This window comes from Eulemur rufifrons, chromosome 23 (genome assembly GCF_041146395.1).
Source record: "Eulemur rufifrons isolate Redbay chromosome 23, OSU_ERuf_1, whole genome shotgun sequence".
NCBI lineage: Eukaryota > Metazoa > Chordata > Mammalia > Primates > Lemuridae > Eulemur > Eulemur rufifrons.
Genome location: NC_091005.1, coordinates 30041706 through 30057613, shown reverse-complemented (window position 1 = coordinate 30057613; position 15908 = coordinate 30041706). Strand labels below are relative to the sequence as shown.

General features: G+C 38.1%; 1 protein-coding gene across 1 annotated transcript in view; it reads right to left on the bottom strand.

Moving 5' to 3' along the window:
• N4BP1 (NEDD4 binding protein 1) overlaps window positions 1-15908 on the bottom strand; it is a 55616-nt gene that overhangs the window by 19409 nt on the left and 20299 nt on the right. The window contains exon 2 of the mRNA XM_069456748.1: window positions 673-2360. Within this exon, the coding sequence (XP_069312849.1) occupies window positions 673-2360 (1688 nt within the window). The remainder of the gene's footprint in view (window positions 1-672; window positions 2361-15908) is intronic.

The window sequence follows — 15908 nt, the reverse complement described above, 5'->3', positions numbered from 1 at the left end:
TACTCTTCTTAGCCAGGATATTAAACTGCCCCTTAGAAAAAAAACCCAGTCCCACACCACAGGTATAAAATCAAAACGCTAAGAGTGGTTCTAAGTCAGGCTAAATAGAAATGATGGTTTCAACTCTTTCACTAAAAGCAAACATTACAAACTTTTAGCAAGAGCAGAGGCCCACAATGAAGTTCAAACTGACCAATTTCCTTACAAAGGAAATTGCGATTGCTCCACCAACAGAAGTGAATCCCACCTATGACCACTGTACACTCCTGGCTAGAAAACAGGCATTCCAGCATAACAAGACAGAAAAATCTTTTTTAACCCAAATCTCCATCCTTATATTCAGAATCTAACGGTTTTCATAGTGTTGAGACCCTAATGACTTAAAGTTTCTCTACTGCATATCACCAGGCAATGTAATGTGAAAAGGTAAATTTTCTATAATCTCTTGTCTTTAGAAATATAAGTTCAGCAGGGTGAAGCAAAGTTCACAACTCCAGAAGATGGAATGAAAACCTTTCCAACCAGCTGGTTGTCCCCTACAATCCCCCCCTGGTAAGGATATAGAGATCAACTAGACAAATGCATACCATAGTTCCTATATACATATATAATTCTGAGACATTACTTGGGGTCCTATTTAAAACTATAAAATAATTTGCAGAGTGGACTTACGTAATTGCAACATTGCTCCCGTCTATAACAATGTGCTTCAAATCCGTTCTCCCTGGTTCATTTTTTAATTCCAGCTTGTAGGGTACCTTTAGAGTATCTCGAAACCTTTGGACCCCTGTAACTGAGGAATCAATATGATCAGAAGGTCCTGCCACCCTTGCATCGGTAACCAAAGGTAGTAGCTGGGACAGTGGCACTGGTGGAGAAAGGGGTGGACAATTTGGCTTAGACTGAGGAGAGTTACAACATCCTGAATGTTTTTCACAGGTAGATTTCATATTATTTGGAAACAAGGGTTCTACTTGATGCGGCAAACCATTTTCAGGAAAAGCTGGACTTCTGGGCTGGTGACTTGAAGCTCCCCTTGAAACAAAATGGACTTCTTTAGGACTTGATGAGGCAACAGACGGTGAGAGGCCATCAGTTTCAAGGTCTACATTAAGAACATAGTCCTGGTTTGAAACCCAGATTTCATGTTTCTGTTCTGTCGGCACTGTTCTGAAAGTATTAATTTTGCAATTTGAGGTACATGGTTTAGCTTCTACTTTGAATGGTAACTGAGCAAATTTTTCTACCATATTTTGCTGTGTGTGAGTCTGTGTTTTCTTTGGAGTGGAATCTGTCGTAAGCTCCTTTATGCTGTTAGAAACACCTTTATTTTTGGTTTTGTTGCTCTCTGGACACATAGTACCAGGTGAAAATTCTCTGTCTTCTTGGAACCTTTTATTTTCTTTTTCAATTTCCTCTAAGAGCAATAATGGTTCAGTAGATGGCCCATACTCCCTAATAACCTTTTGAACAATTTCTTGGGAATAGCCCATGGTTTTAAAAAAGTTCACGAGGATGTTGTATTCCATCTCCGCAGTAGTGTCTTTTACGTCTGGACTTAAATTTTCAGAGCCGGGAGAAGAATCAGATAGGTCAATGATTACATTTCCCACTGAGGTCTTACCCTCATGTAAAAGCTCCCCCTCTTGAACATTTTCCAAAGAAAACTGCTTCTTGGTATGTCTTTCTTCAGAATCAGAAGATCGCCTTTTGTAACAAACTCTCTCTTTGGAAAGCGCTTCTTCATCTGCGGTTAGACCATTTACTGGAACAAAAAGCACATCTGGTGAGCTAGAAAAGATTGAGTCCATTTGCTTTGTAAGCTCAGTAACAGGAGTCCCAGCTTTATTTCTTTCATCTTCCTGCAAAACAATTTCATCTTTGGAAATATTTAGCCCCGTGGCAGCATCCTGTGTAAACTCTGTTTGTTTAGAATCTCTAATTTCAATAACATCATCATCTGTTCCAAATAGATTCTCCTCACCTTGTGTGAGCGTCAGAAGTTCTTTTTTCAATGAAGTGGGCAAAATTAACAAATCCATTGTATAATTGTCTGCCCGGGCTTCAACAAATTGTCTGAATTCCCTTTTCACCTCTGATTCTTTCTGACTGCTGGGTAGGTTCTCATTATTCTCAAAGAGTTTTACAAACTGTTGAATGTGACTCCTGGCCATGACTACGGCCTCGGCACTTCCTCGGATGCCAAGCAGGCCGATATCCAGAATGTAGAGGTCGGCGCAAGTATCCTGAATCAAGCTCTTCAGAAACAGGCTCTCTGCCCCAACGAAAATGCAGTGCATGGCCTTGGGGTAACATTCTCTTTCTTCTAGCTCAGGTTCACAGATGCCTTTAATATATTCCTACAAAGAAAGAGAACACAAGAAATCAGATCAATTTACAAAAGCTCCTTACAGCACGTACTAAGTTACACATGTAATTACAAAGCTGGGTTTATTTACATCCATAATAAACAAACATCTTTGCTTGCTACCAGTTACTACCAGGACAAAAATCAAGAGATAAAACAATCAAATCAAATGATTTACTAGAGAACAAGCCTTGACTTTTCCCTTGATACTATGACCCTTGATTTCCAGATATAACAAAAACCATTCTTGGCCTCCAGATTTCTTGAAGGCATTTAGAAAGAACAAGATATAAGAAAAAAAAATTTTCCAGCTGGTTGGAACAATCTATATCCTACATATAATAACTCTACGTCTATTTTCTAAAGAAGACCAGCCTGTTTAAACTAAATGCAGACCTAACAGAAGCAGAAAATGCTGGACATTACGGACATTCTCAGATGTCGGTATTGAAGGAGGCCTGCAAGTGGCAAGAAAGGGATTCGGGTTCTTTAACAATCAGGCTGCCACTGGAGGCAGAAGTGTGAAGCAAGCGCACGCGTGTACACACACACACACACACACACACACAGTGGAACATATCTGTTAATAACTTTGGTTCTCAAATCAGTGTCTTAGTCTCAAATTCCAGCCATATGAATGGCTCAAATTACTTAATCTTTCTAGGCTCAGTTTCTTCAACTGTAAAAGAGATGAGGATAGTGCAATTGCAGGGGTCCTGAGGGAATGAATGTGAAAGTCTTGACAATAGGGCCTTGCACATAGTAAGTGCTTACTAAATATGAATGACATTGTTACTTACTAGTGAAACCATTCTGGACAGACATTTGTAAGAAATGAGCCTGGTGATACCTGATCTACAAACTAAAATTAGAATGGTATTCCCAAAAATGATGTTATTTAAAAGTTCAACCTGTGCGGCTCCAGTCAGAGGCTTTATAAGCTTGCGCCTACTATACAGTTGCTACGTTGATGGCCACACTTCTTCAGTTAGAATTTATATTCAAACATGTGTATACCTATTCCTTATGCATCTATAATCAGGAACTACAACATCAACGCCAGAAACATGAGGAAAATGTCACAGAGAAAAAGTGCCTCCTAAGAGTATGAATGATTTCTTGGCTCCCTGCATCCTTCTGAATGCACCTGGAGTGCCTGTGGTCTTGGTGGTGAAGCACAGAGATAACTGGTGCTGAACAGCGGAGTTTTGTCTTTTAATGGGGCAGTTTGCTATTTTTGTTAACATGGTAACTGAGTTAAACACAAAGTTCCAGTATACTTATCATCCCTTTTTCCTGAATGAGCAGCAGCGTTAAACACTGATGTCAGCATCCCCAAAGATCTTCAAACAAGCAACATTTAGCTATCACTCGTTTGAAATTACACTGCATTAAGGTTGTGGCTTTTTTTTTTTAAACATTTTATTTCAAAATAGTTACAGGTCCATAAGATGTTGCAAAACTAGTACATAAAGATCTTGTGTACTCTTCATCCAGTGATTCCCCTGATCACTACATCTTACATAATTATAATACAATATCAAAATCAGGACATTTACATCAACACATTATGTATACATAGTTCTATGCCATTTTATCACATGGCTTCGTGAAACTAGGCAAGATACAGAACTATTCCATCACCACAAACATTTTCTTCATGTTACTCTGTACAGTCATGCTCACCCACTCATACCTTCTTCCATCTTAGCTCCTGGTAACCACTAATCTTTTTTCATCTTTATAATTCTTATATAAATGGTATTTATACAACATGTGACTTCTGAAGTTGGCTTATGTTCTTGAAGTCTATCCAAGTTGTTGCATGTATCAATAATTCATTCCTTGTTGCCACTTAGTGGTACTCCATGGTACGTCTGAACCAGTTTTTTAACCATCTATTACTGAGGGACATTTTAGTTGTTCCTGTTTGGAAATATTACAAATAAAACTGCTATAAACAATCAAGCATGGGTTTTTATGTGAACTCAAGTTTTCATTTCTCAGGGATAAATGCCCGGGGGGTGGGGGGCAACCGCTGGGTCACGTGGTAAGCGTATGTTTAGTTTACCATCTATATACCCTCTTCAGCTGAATGTCTGCTTATTCCTTTTGTCCATTTTCTAACTGGACTGTATTTTACTATTGAGTTTTGAGAGTTCTTTATACATTGTAGGTGAGTATTTTGTCAGATATGTAACTTGCAGTGTTTTCTCCTAGCTATAGTTTCTTTTCCCAGCATCTTAACAGGGTGTTTTGTGATAAGTTTTTAATTTTAAGAAAGTTCAGTTTATTGGTTTTTTTTTTCCTTCATAAAATCGTAGGTCCTAAAGATTTCTCCTATATTATTTTCTAAGTTTTACATTTAAATCTATGACCCATTTTGAGTAGACTTTTGTATAAGGTATGAGTTAAGCTGAGGTTGTCTTTGCTTATGGATATTAAATTGCTCTACCACCATTTCTTGAAAAGACTATCCTTTCACCATTTAATTGCACCTTTGTCAAAAATCAGTTGGCCAGACTTGTGTGGCCCTCCTTCTGGTTCCCTATTCTGTTCCATCAATCTCTGTAACTGTCCCTTTGCCAATCCCACACCATTTTGATTGCTGTGATTGTAGGATGTCTTGAAATTGGGTAGTGACGGCTCCCATTTTATTGTTCTTTTAAAAATTGTTTATTCTATTTTTTTTGCCTTTCCATACAAATTTTAGAATCATCTTATCTACAGTCTACAAAATACCTTACTATTGTGCTGACAACTGTGTGTCAGCAACTGACATCAATGTGGATGGTAACCTACATCTGCTGAGTCTTTTGATCCGTGAACCTGGTACATTTCTCCATTTATTTAGATCTTTGCTTTCTTTCATCGGCATGTTTAGCGTTGAACATACCAAGTCCTGTACATGTTTTGCTAGATTTACACTTAAGAATTTCATTTTTCTGAGTGATTGTAAATGGTACTGTATTTTAAATTTTATTTCTTATGTGTTCATTGCTAGTATATAAAAATACGACTGATTTTTACATGTTGATCACGTATCCTACAATCTTCCTTAACTCACTTATTCCTAGGATTTTTTTTTTTGTGCATGTAGTTTCCTGGGAATTTCTATGTAGACAATTATGTCATCTACAAATATTTTTTCTTTTCTGATTTATATTCCTTGTATTTTTATTTTCTTTATTTACTGCTGTGGCTACAAAGTCCAGCACTATGTTGAAGAGCAGTAGTGAGAGCTGACATGCTTGCTGTGTTCATGATCTAAAGGGAAATACATTCAGTTTTTCACCATAAAGAATGATGTTAGATGGAGATTTTCTGTCGATGTTCTTTTTTTTTCCCTTCCTTTCCTTTTCTTTCTCTTTTAAGATTATACCATATTTTTACTGTATTTATAGATGTTCTTTATTACGTTGAGGAAGCTACCTAGCTTTCTAGGAACATGAACGGGTATTGAAATTTGTCAAATGCTTTTATGACATCAATTAATATAATCTTGTGATTTTTTTTGTTCTTCAGCCTGTTAATGTGGTGGGTTACATTAATTTTTTTTTTTTTTTGTTGAGACAGAGTCTCACTTTGTTGCCCAGGCTAGAGTGAGTGCCGTGGCGTCAGCTTAGCTCACAGCAACCTCAGACTCCTCGGCTTAAGCGATCCTACTGCCTCAGCCTCCCAAGTAGCTGGGACTACAGGCATGCGCCACTATGCCCGGCTAATTTTTTTTATATAGATTTTTAGTTGTCCATATAATGTCTTTCTATTTTTTAGTAGAGACGGGGTCTCGCTCAGGCTGGTCTCGAACTCCTGACCTTGAGCGATCCACCCGCCTCGGCCTCCCAGAGTGCTAGGATTACAGGCGTGAGCCACCGCGCCCGGCCACATTAATTTTTGAATGCTGAACCAGCCATGCATCCCTGGAATAATCCCTACATGCTCATGGTGTGTAATTCTTTTATATATTGAATTCTATCTGCAATTATTTTGTTAAGAATTTATGCATCTTTTGCATTTATATTCATAAAGAACTTTATAGTTTTCCTTTTTGGTTAGGTTTTTGTGTGGGTGTAGCATCAGGCTAATTAATACTGGCTATACATGAGTTAGGAAGTGTTCTCTCCTCTTGTATTTCCTGGAAGAGACTCTGTAAAACTGATATTCTTCTGAAAACATTTTGTAGAATTCTCCTGTGAAACAAGCTTGCCCTAGAGATTTCTTTTATGGGAGTTTAAAAATTATTAATTCAATTTCCTTGATATCTATCTAAGGCTATTTAAATCAGCTATTTTATATTAGGTGAGTCATGGTAGTTTGTGCCTTTTGAGGAATCGGTCCATTTCACCTAAGTTATCAAATTCATTAATGTAGAGTTTGTAGTATTTCCTTATCTTTTTGAAGTCTGCAGTCTGCAATGATACACTGTTTCATTCCTGATATTAGTAATTTGCATTCTCTAATGTAAGCATTCAAGTGTTATCAATTTCCCCTTCATCACTGCTTTAGCAGCATCCCCAAATTTTGATACATTGTATGTTCTTTTAGTTCAATGCATTTTCAAAATTTGCTTTGACTTATCAATTATTTACAAGTGTTTACTTGTTTAGTTTCCAAGTATTTGGAGATTTTCCTGTAACTTTCTGTTACTGATTTTTAGTTTGATTCCTTTCATCAAAACATAAAATGATTTCAATTCTTTTAAATTTACTAAGATTTGTTTTGTGGCCTAGGATAAAGTCCATCTTGATAGTTCTGATGCTTGTAAAGAATGTGTTCTGTTGTTGTTGAGTAGAATGTTCTGTAAATGTGTATTAGATCCAGTTGGTTGATGGTGATGTTGAGTTCTAGATCCTTGCTGATTCTGTTTAATGGTTCTATCTTCTATCAATTGCTGAGAAGAGTGTTGAAGTCTCCAACTGTAACTGTGGATTTGTCAAGTTCTCCTTTCAGTTGTCAGTTTTTGCTTCACATATTTTGCAGCTCTACTGTAAGGAATATACACATTTGGAATTGTTATATAATGTCTTCCTGAATAGATCTTAATACGTAATGTCCGTTTAGCTCTGGTAATTTTCTTTGTTCTGAAGGTTACTATGACTGACAGTAATATGGTCACTCCAGTTTTCTTCTGATTAATGTTTGTATGATACATGCTTTTCCTTTAACTTACCTATATTATTACACTTGAAATATTAAATAAGTTTCTTAAAGACACCATATAGTTGGGTTATAGGTTTGTAATTCATTCTGACAATCTCTTTTATTTACTATCTGTTTTTAATGTAATTATTGGTAAATCTGGATTTAAGTCTTCCATTTTATTTGTTTCCTGTTTGTTCCCTATATTTGATTCCTGCTCTCCCTTTCTGGACTTCTCTTGCATTATACAACATTCTTAGTATTATAATTTTACTGTATCTATTCATATAGTTAAGTAGTCAGCTAGCAATTACAATATCCATAATTTTTACAGTCCACTTATAATCAATATTCTATCATTTCATAAAATCTTACCACCTGCACTAATCATGTTTTTTATTTTCTGTATCTTATGTTCTCACATCTTTGCAGGCCTTTCAGACCTGGAGAGAGACTGCCCATCCCAGGGGTAGCTAATTTCTAGGGGTAGCGGAGAGCTTGTCTGGAGCACGCCTTTCCTGTGCAGACTGCTGGATCCAGTGCCCTGCCCCTACTCAGTTCCTTACCTAACTCACACACCAAGCCCATATTACCCTGCTTTAAATCAACCTAGGGCCAGGTACCAGACAAGTAGTGAGAGTCCCTATAAAACCTATTGGGATTATTCAAACTAGCCAATCTTAACACATTAACTGGCATATGAGTTGTATTTAACTCACGCTAGTTTTGAGCCTGGGGCCTCACAAAGCACATGTAACTCACATGTCTATTACCTTGGGAGCTGCGTGGTGTGCAGGCAACTCATGCTGCCATGCTGTAGCATACATGTTATGTGATGGGTGGCTCCCTGGGTGAAACCCTGCAGTTGCTTCATGAAAAATCTTACTTATTGATGTTCTTATTGTTACAATTAATATTGACAATTTAACTGCATATAACTCATGCAAAGAAAACAATAAAAAAAAAAACAAATTTTTCATTAAATTAGAAAGGATAGTTTTGTTTTTGAAGTTCTTATTCTATTTTCATAATAAAACGTCATGGACCCAAGGAAAACATTTTTTTTCTATTGTGGCAGTCAATGAGTTAAACTGTTTACCCCTCCCTGCCTTGCCTTTCTCATGGAAACCCTAATAAAGTCTCTGGCCTAGGCCTTCCCCTTGCCCCTGCTTCTGTCTCCTGACCAACCAAAACCTGATGCTTCCTTTGTGGCCCCGCACGGTGCGGCAAATCTCCTTCCCTCAGTAAATGTGAGTAACAAAGTCTCCATCAGTGGCACTGATCTCTCTGTGCTGTCCGATCAGTCACCTACCTCTGTAAATTCAAATCCCATGGGTACAAATGTTAGAACACCATCATATAGGTTTCTTTATCCTTGGTCCTTTTACTGTCTTTCTTTATTTTATGTTAAAGCTGTCTCATACGTTGTATCTACATACATTTGAAATCATAACAGACAAGGTTATAATTTTTGTTTTCAATGATCAAACCCATTTTAAGGGACTCAAGAGGAGAAAGTAACCTATTACATTTACCCAGATATTTACCATTTCTGTCTGAAGAACTTCCCTCAGGAATTCTTTTGGAACAAACTGCTGGTAATGACTTCTCTTTAGTTTGTCTTCAACTGAGAATGCTTTATTTCACCTTCATTCTTGAAGGATAATTTCACTGGACAGGGAACTCTGGGTTAGCAGCTCTTTTCATTCATCAGTTCAAAAACATTGTGGCACCTCCTTCTGGGACTCCATGGTCCCCCGCGTATAATGTGTTTTCTCTGGATGCTTTCAGGATTTTTAATTTGTCTTCACTTTTCAGCAGCGTGCGTATGACATGTCTGGGTGTAGAATTTCTTGGGTTTATTCTTTTCGTGTTCACTGAGCTTCTTGAATCATTATGTTTATATCTTTTGCCAAATTTGGGAAGTGTTCAACAATTATTTCTTCAAATATTTTATTAGCACCACACACTTTCTCCTCTTCTCACCCCCATTCCAAGGTTCAGATTAATTTTAAATTTTCTATCTTCAAGTTCACTGACTCTTTCCCTCTGCCATCTCCATTTTAAAATTGAGCCCATCTAGTAAGTTTTTATGTAGGTTATTGGACTTTTCAATTTTCAGCTTGCCATTTGGTTCTTCTATCTTCTATTTCTTTGCTGAAACTTTTAACTTTTCTATTGGTTTCTACTGTATTTCTGATTGCCTGTTGTGTTTCCACAATGGTGTTTTCATAATAGATATTTTACTCTTTTATCAGATAATTCCAACATCTGTGTCATTTCAGCAATGGTATCTGCTGTCTTTACCCATAAGAACTGAGATTTTCCTAGTTCTTCATATGCCAAGTAATTTTGTACTGTATCTATTTTGAAATATTATGAGACTGGGTCTTGTTTAAATCCTATGAATGTTGGCACTCTTGTTTTAGGAGAGAGCTGACCTAATTAGATTCAGGCTGCAAGCTGCAATCTGTCTTCTGTGAGCTGTGGTTCCTATGTCAGTTTGGTTTTCAAAGCCTCTACAATGCTATCTGTACCTGTCCCATAAGTATGCCACCATATGGCCATTCTGGGACTTGGATGGTGGTCTTTGTCAGTTCAGCTCTCAGAAGCCTTTCTTACGCTGATTAATGCATGTGTAGCTTAGGGATGAGCCGAGGAGATGATAAGCAACTTTATGGCTCACTTTCCTGAACTCCTTTCCCTCTGCAATCTACTGGTGCTTTCTGGGTTTCCTGAGGCTCTTCTTTTGGGCTGGGGCTTTGATTACTCCACTCTGCCTTACACATTTCTGCAGCTGTGCCTGGGTCCAACCAGAGGACATAAAGAGAAACATCAATGGAGACTGGTCCCACAACTCTACTGATCAGAGAGAAAGGTTCTCTTCCCTCAGAACGTTGGCTCCTCAAGCTTTCATCACTACCACATGACTGTTTGGGGGCTGCAGTGCATGAGAATGAAGAAAAGAAACAGAAAACACAGGAATTTTTGGTTTGGGTGTTCCCTTTTCTGTCCCTTGAACCAAAGCCAGAGGGCTTCTCCTGGTGCTCCTTCTGTGGCCTGGTAGCCATTTCCACTTCCAGGTTAGCTGCGTTGTATCCAGTTCTGGAGGATAACAGGAAAAAATGGTAAACTCTCCCTGCTTTGGTGGTATTTTGAATCCTGGTCTTTTCCAATCCACTTGCTACTGTTTACTCTTCAGAGTCCTCTATGCATGCTGTCCAGGTTTCACAGCCGTATTCAGCAGGACTGATAGGGTGGAGCACGCTTACCTTACCCTACTTGAGTTAGAACCTCTTTGCTGCCCCTTTAATACAAGCAATGCTTCCCGTCTCCCAAAGGTTAAGTGAATGGTTGGATTCAAGAAAGTCAGACACTGTATGGCCACTTTGATAAGGAAAAGTGATCCCATCTGCTCAGTGGGCTGCCAGCACCAATTAGCCAAGCGGAAGAGATTTTTTTCTCCAGGTAAAGACTTCCAGAACAAATACTCTGTCAAAGACGGGCTGATTCCCTAATTCACCCGAGGTAAAGCTTACGTATCAACAGATCCTGCCCAGACACAGAGCTTCCAAGTGGCCTTTCAGATTTAGTATGAAACATAAAAAGGCACCCATATTGGAACTAGGGCCCAAATATAAAAGAAACCAATAAAGTAGAACACAAAGTAAAGAGAACTGGAGGAAACTAGGTAATATAGGGTACAAAAGAAAACTAAGACAAAATTTTAACAGTTTTAAACAGATACAGGATGATGGTGAACTCACAAAACAGGAATCAGGATGCTAAAAGAAGGGAAGGGAAGGAAGATGAGGGTAGGAAAAGGAAAGAAATCATAATAGGAGCATAGTAGGCAAATTAAGAATATGATGGTCAAAATGAGAGTCAACAGAAGACCTGAAAGACAAAGTGGACGAAATCTTTCTAAAAGTACCATAGAAACAAAGAAATGGGAAAAATAAAAGAGGACTTAACGGTCCATCTAGGATATCCCAAATCCAAATAACTGCCATTCCAAAAAGACAGGGTGACAATTAATAAAGAAATAACACAAAATCATTTCCTGGAACTAAAATACACAAGACCTCGTGCAAAATTAGTGAGAAAATTACATTACAACTTTTGGGACACAGAAACCATCTTGAAAGGGTCCACAGAATACCTAATCATGATTGCTTTCCATAGACCCATAAGAGAAACCCCGGGGGCAGGGTGGGAACAGGCCACACAAAAGGAGGACATCAGAATGTCACAAATTCTCAAAAGCAATTCTGGATGATGGGGGTGGAGGGCAGTAATACATCCAAAATTCTAAGGGAAGATAATTCTCAATCTATAATTCTAAACCTACCCATATTACATATCAAATATAGGGTAAAGACATTTCTAACATGCTAAAGGCCCAGAAAATTACTCCCACGGATCCTTTTTCTTAGGAAAACATTTGACAGCAAAGTTCACCAAAAATATGGGGGATGTAGTAATTAGGACTACAATCTAAGGACTAGCAAGTGGAACTCCAAAGATGATGGCCGTGCAGCATACAAGCTGAGGAACCAGCTGACTGGAGGAGGCAAGAGGGCTCTAGGGGTGTTCTCCCAGAAAATGAGACCAAATGAATAGATGACATTGAGAAATACTTGTAAAATATTAGAGATATACATAAAAAAAATTTCACAAGTGGAGAAAAACACGGCAGATAAAAATTCCAGGAAAAATTAAAAGCTGTACCAGAAGGAAAATATAATGTAGTATAGTACTTGGCTCTGCAGGAACATTTACGTAAGTCATAGTTATAGAAGGCCTATTTCTTATTTTAAATACAAAAAAACTATACTGGGAAAACGGGTAGTTTTTGTCTCACCTATCTTAAATAGAGTGAACAATGCCTGGTGCTGGTAAGGAGCAGCAGGACAGTGGACTGCTGAACAAGGCAGGGGTCAGGGGCACTGACCTCCCCCTTGAACACAGTAAAAAATCCACAAATAACTTGACTTCTCAAAAACTTAACTACTAACAACCTACTGCTGACTGAAAGCCTTACCAGTAACACAGACAGTTAATTAACACATATTCTGTATGTTACATACTGTATTCTTATAATAAAGTAAGCCAGAGGAAAGAAAGTCATTTAGAAAATCATAAGGAAGAGAAAATTTATTTACTATTTATTAAGTGGAAGTGGATCATCATAAAGGTCTTCATCCTCATCATCCTCACGTTGCGTAGGCTGAGAAGGAAGAAAAAGAAGGGTTGGTCTTGCTGTCTCAAGAGTGGCAGAGGTGGAAGGAAATCCATGGATACATCTGCACAGTTCAAACTTACGTTGTTCAAGGGTCAACTGCCTATAATTTATAATTATTTGGGTAACCATCAGAACAGCGAAAGACAGCTCTCCCCCACTCCATCCTTGCCCAGTTACTTTTCAATGAAGCACAGTCACTTACAGTCATACGAACACTGCACCTAACTCTAAACTCTTCTTTGTACTGTCAAGTCTTGTCACACTCCACTCCTCTGTTACAATATCAAAGTTATTTCTGAAAACACACCCATTTCACTTCCTTGCTCAAAAACTTTCTAAAGCTCCTCATTGTGTAGGATTAATGTACAAGATACTAAGAACCCTATTTGAAGTCCTTGTGATTTGGACTTAACATGTTTTATTTCTGCAACCTAATTGAATGTTCCCTTCCTTCCATTCTTATCCAAAAGCACCTTCCAAGAAATCCAAAGTGTGTGTGTACTAATCTCCCTTTTCTACACACAACAGTATCTCATTATTTAAACTACAACATATCATAACTCTACTAGACTGTAAATGTATTCAGAGCAGGGACTGTCCTTCACCTAACTCTGGTTGTCAGCTCTGATTTTGCTCTTCCTGGGGGCATATGGCAATGTCAGGAGACATTTCTGGTTGCCACAATTGAGGGCATACGCCTGGCATCTAAAGAGTAGAAGTCAGGGAAGCTGCTAAACATCTACAGTACACGCCCCCACAACAAAGAATTATCTAGCCCAAAATGTCAGTAGTACCACTGCTGAGAAACCCTGAACAAATCAATAAATATCTAACAAACACATGTCAGAACAGGAATTAGGAGAGTTAGGAACACAAGCTGACATCCAGCCTAGTGTCACTGATGTGGTCAACATTGTTTGAGAGAGAGAATGGCCAAAATGACCAAAAAAGGCAGGAGGGAGTGTTCCATTTTAGTAATTTAAATAACATTAAGAGAAAGTATCAACTTCTTCTACATAAGGCAAAAGGATGGCCTTTCAATCACAAGGGAGCACTCTCTTTGGCCCACCCAAAAATTATTTAATTCCCTAGGAAATACACCTGTATGTGACACACCATTCATTATTGATTAGGGTCTGGACTGTGAAGCTACACATTATCCAGATTTTTATCCAGTAGAGATGACAACTTTCTCAGTCTGGTAGAAAAGCAACCTGAAAGGTTATGATGGCATTGTAAGATATTAGCTAATCTGCATCTAACTGAGCAATTTTATTCCAACATACTTTTTTCTAGTGCTGATACTCAGATCCTCTACAAAACATAAATAAATAACAAAATGGTAGTAGTAAGTCCTTACCTATCAATAACTTTCAATGTAAATGGATTACATTCTCCAATCAAAAGATATAGAATGACCACATAGATAAAAAACAAAATCAAACTGTATGCTACCTACAGAGACTCACTTCATCTGTAAGCACATACACAGACTGAAAGTAAAGGGATGGGAAAAGATGTATCATGCAAATGGAAATCAAGAGAGCAGGAGAAGCTATACTTACACTACACAAGAGACTTTGAGTCAAAAATTGTAAAAAGAAACAAAGAAGGTCATCATGTAATGATAAAGGAATCAATTCAATTCAGCAAGAGAATATAACAGTTGTAAATATACACGCATGTGGCTGGGCGTGGTGGCTCACGCCTGTAATCCTAGCACTCTGGGAGGCCGAGGTGGGTGGATCGTTTGAGCTCAAGAGTTCGAGACCAGCCTGAGCAAGAGCGAGACCCCATCTCTACTAAAAATAGAAAGAAATTATATGGACAGCTAAAAATATATATAGAAAAAATTAGCCGGGCATGGTGGTGCATGCCTGTAGTCCCAGCTACTCGGGAGGCTGAGACAGGAGGATCCCTTGAGCTCAGGAGTTTGAGGTTGCTGTGAGCTAGGCTAACGCCACGGCACTCACTCTAGCCTGAGCAACAGAGTGAGACTCTGTCTCAAAAAAAAATACACGCATGCAACATTGGAGGACCTAAATATATAATGAAAATATTAGTAGCTTTGGAGACAGAGAGACTGCAATATTAATAAAATAACAGGAGGGCACTTCAACACCCCACTTTCAGCCATGAATAAATCACCCAGACAGAAAATCAAGAAAAAAATTTTAAAAAATTCATCAAGCATGGTGGTGCATTTTTACAGTCCCAGCTATTTGGGAGGCTGAAGGAGGAGGATCACTTGAGCCCAGGAGTTCAAGGCTGCAGTGAGCTATGACTGTGCCACTGCACTCCAGCCTGGGCAACAGAGATCCTGTCTCTAAATAAGACAAAAAAAAATAAAAAATTAAATAAAAAATAAATTAATTAAAAAATACCAATGACATTCTTCATAGAAACAGGAAAAAAAAAATCCTAAAATTTGTATAGAACAACCAAAGACCATAAATAGCCAAAGCAATCTTGACCAAAAAGAACAAAGCTAGAGGCTTCAGACTACCTGACTTCAAATATACTACAAAGATACAGTAACCAAAATGGCATGGTACTGGCATAAAAATAGACCAATGGAATAAAACACAAAACCTAGAAATAAATCCACACATTTACAGCCAACTGATTTTCAACAAAGATGCCAAGAACACACAATGGGGAAAGGACGGCCTCTTCAATAAATGTACTGGGAAAACTGGGTATCTACATGCAGAAGATGAAGTAAGCCTTCTCTCACACTATGCACAAAAATCAACTCAAAACGGATTCGACTTAAATTTAAGACCAGAAACTATGAAACTACTAGAAGAAGTTTCTCAAAAGTACAGGCCACAAAAGCAAAAACAGACTAACGGGATTACATTAAAGTAAAAAGCTTCAGCACAGCACAGGAAACAATCGACAGAGTTAAAAGACGACCTACAGACCGGGAGAAAATACCTGCAAACCGTACATATAATAAGGGTTAATACCCCAAATATATAAAGAACTCAACTCAATAGCAAGGACAACAATGCTCTGAAAATACTAAATAAAAATTTCTGAAATAATTCTAAGTTCTAAATTGTGCTCTGTTGAGTAGCATGATGAAATCTCCTGCTGTTGGGTATGTGAATCACCCTCTGTCCAGCGTGTAGCCACGCTGTATATGCCAAC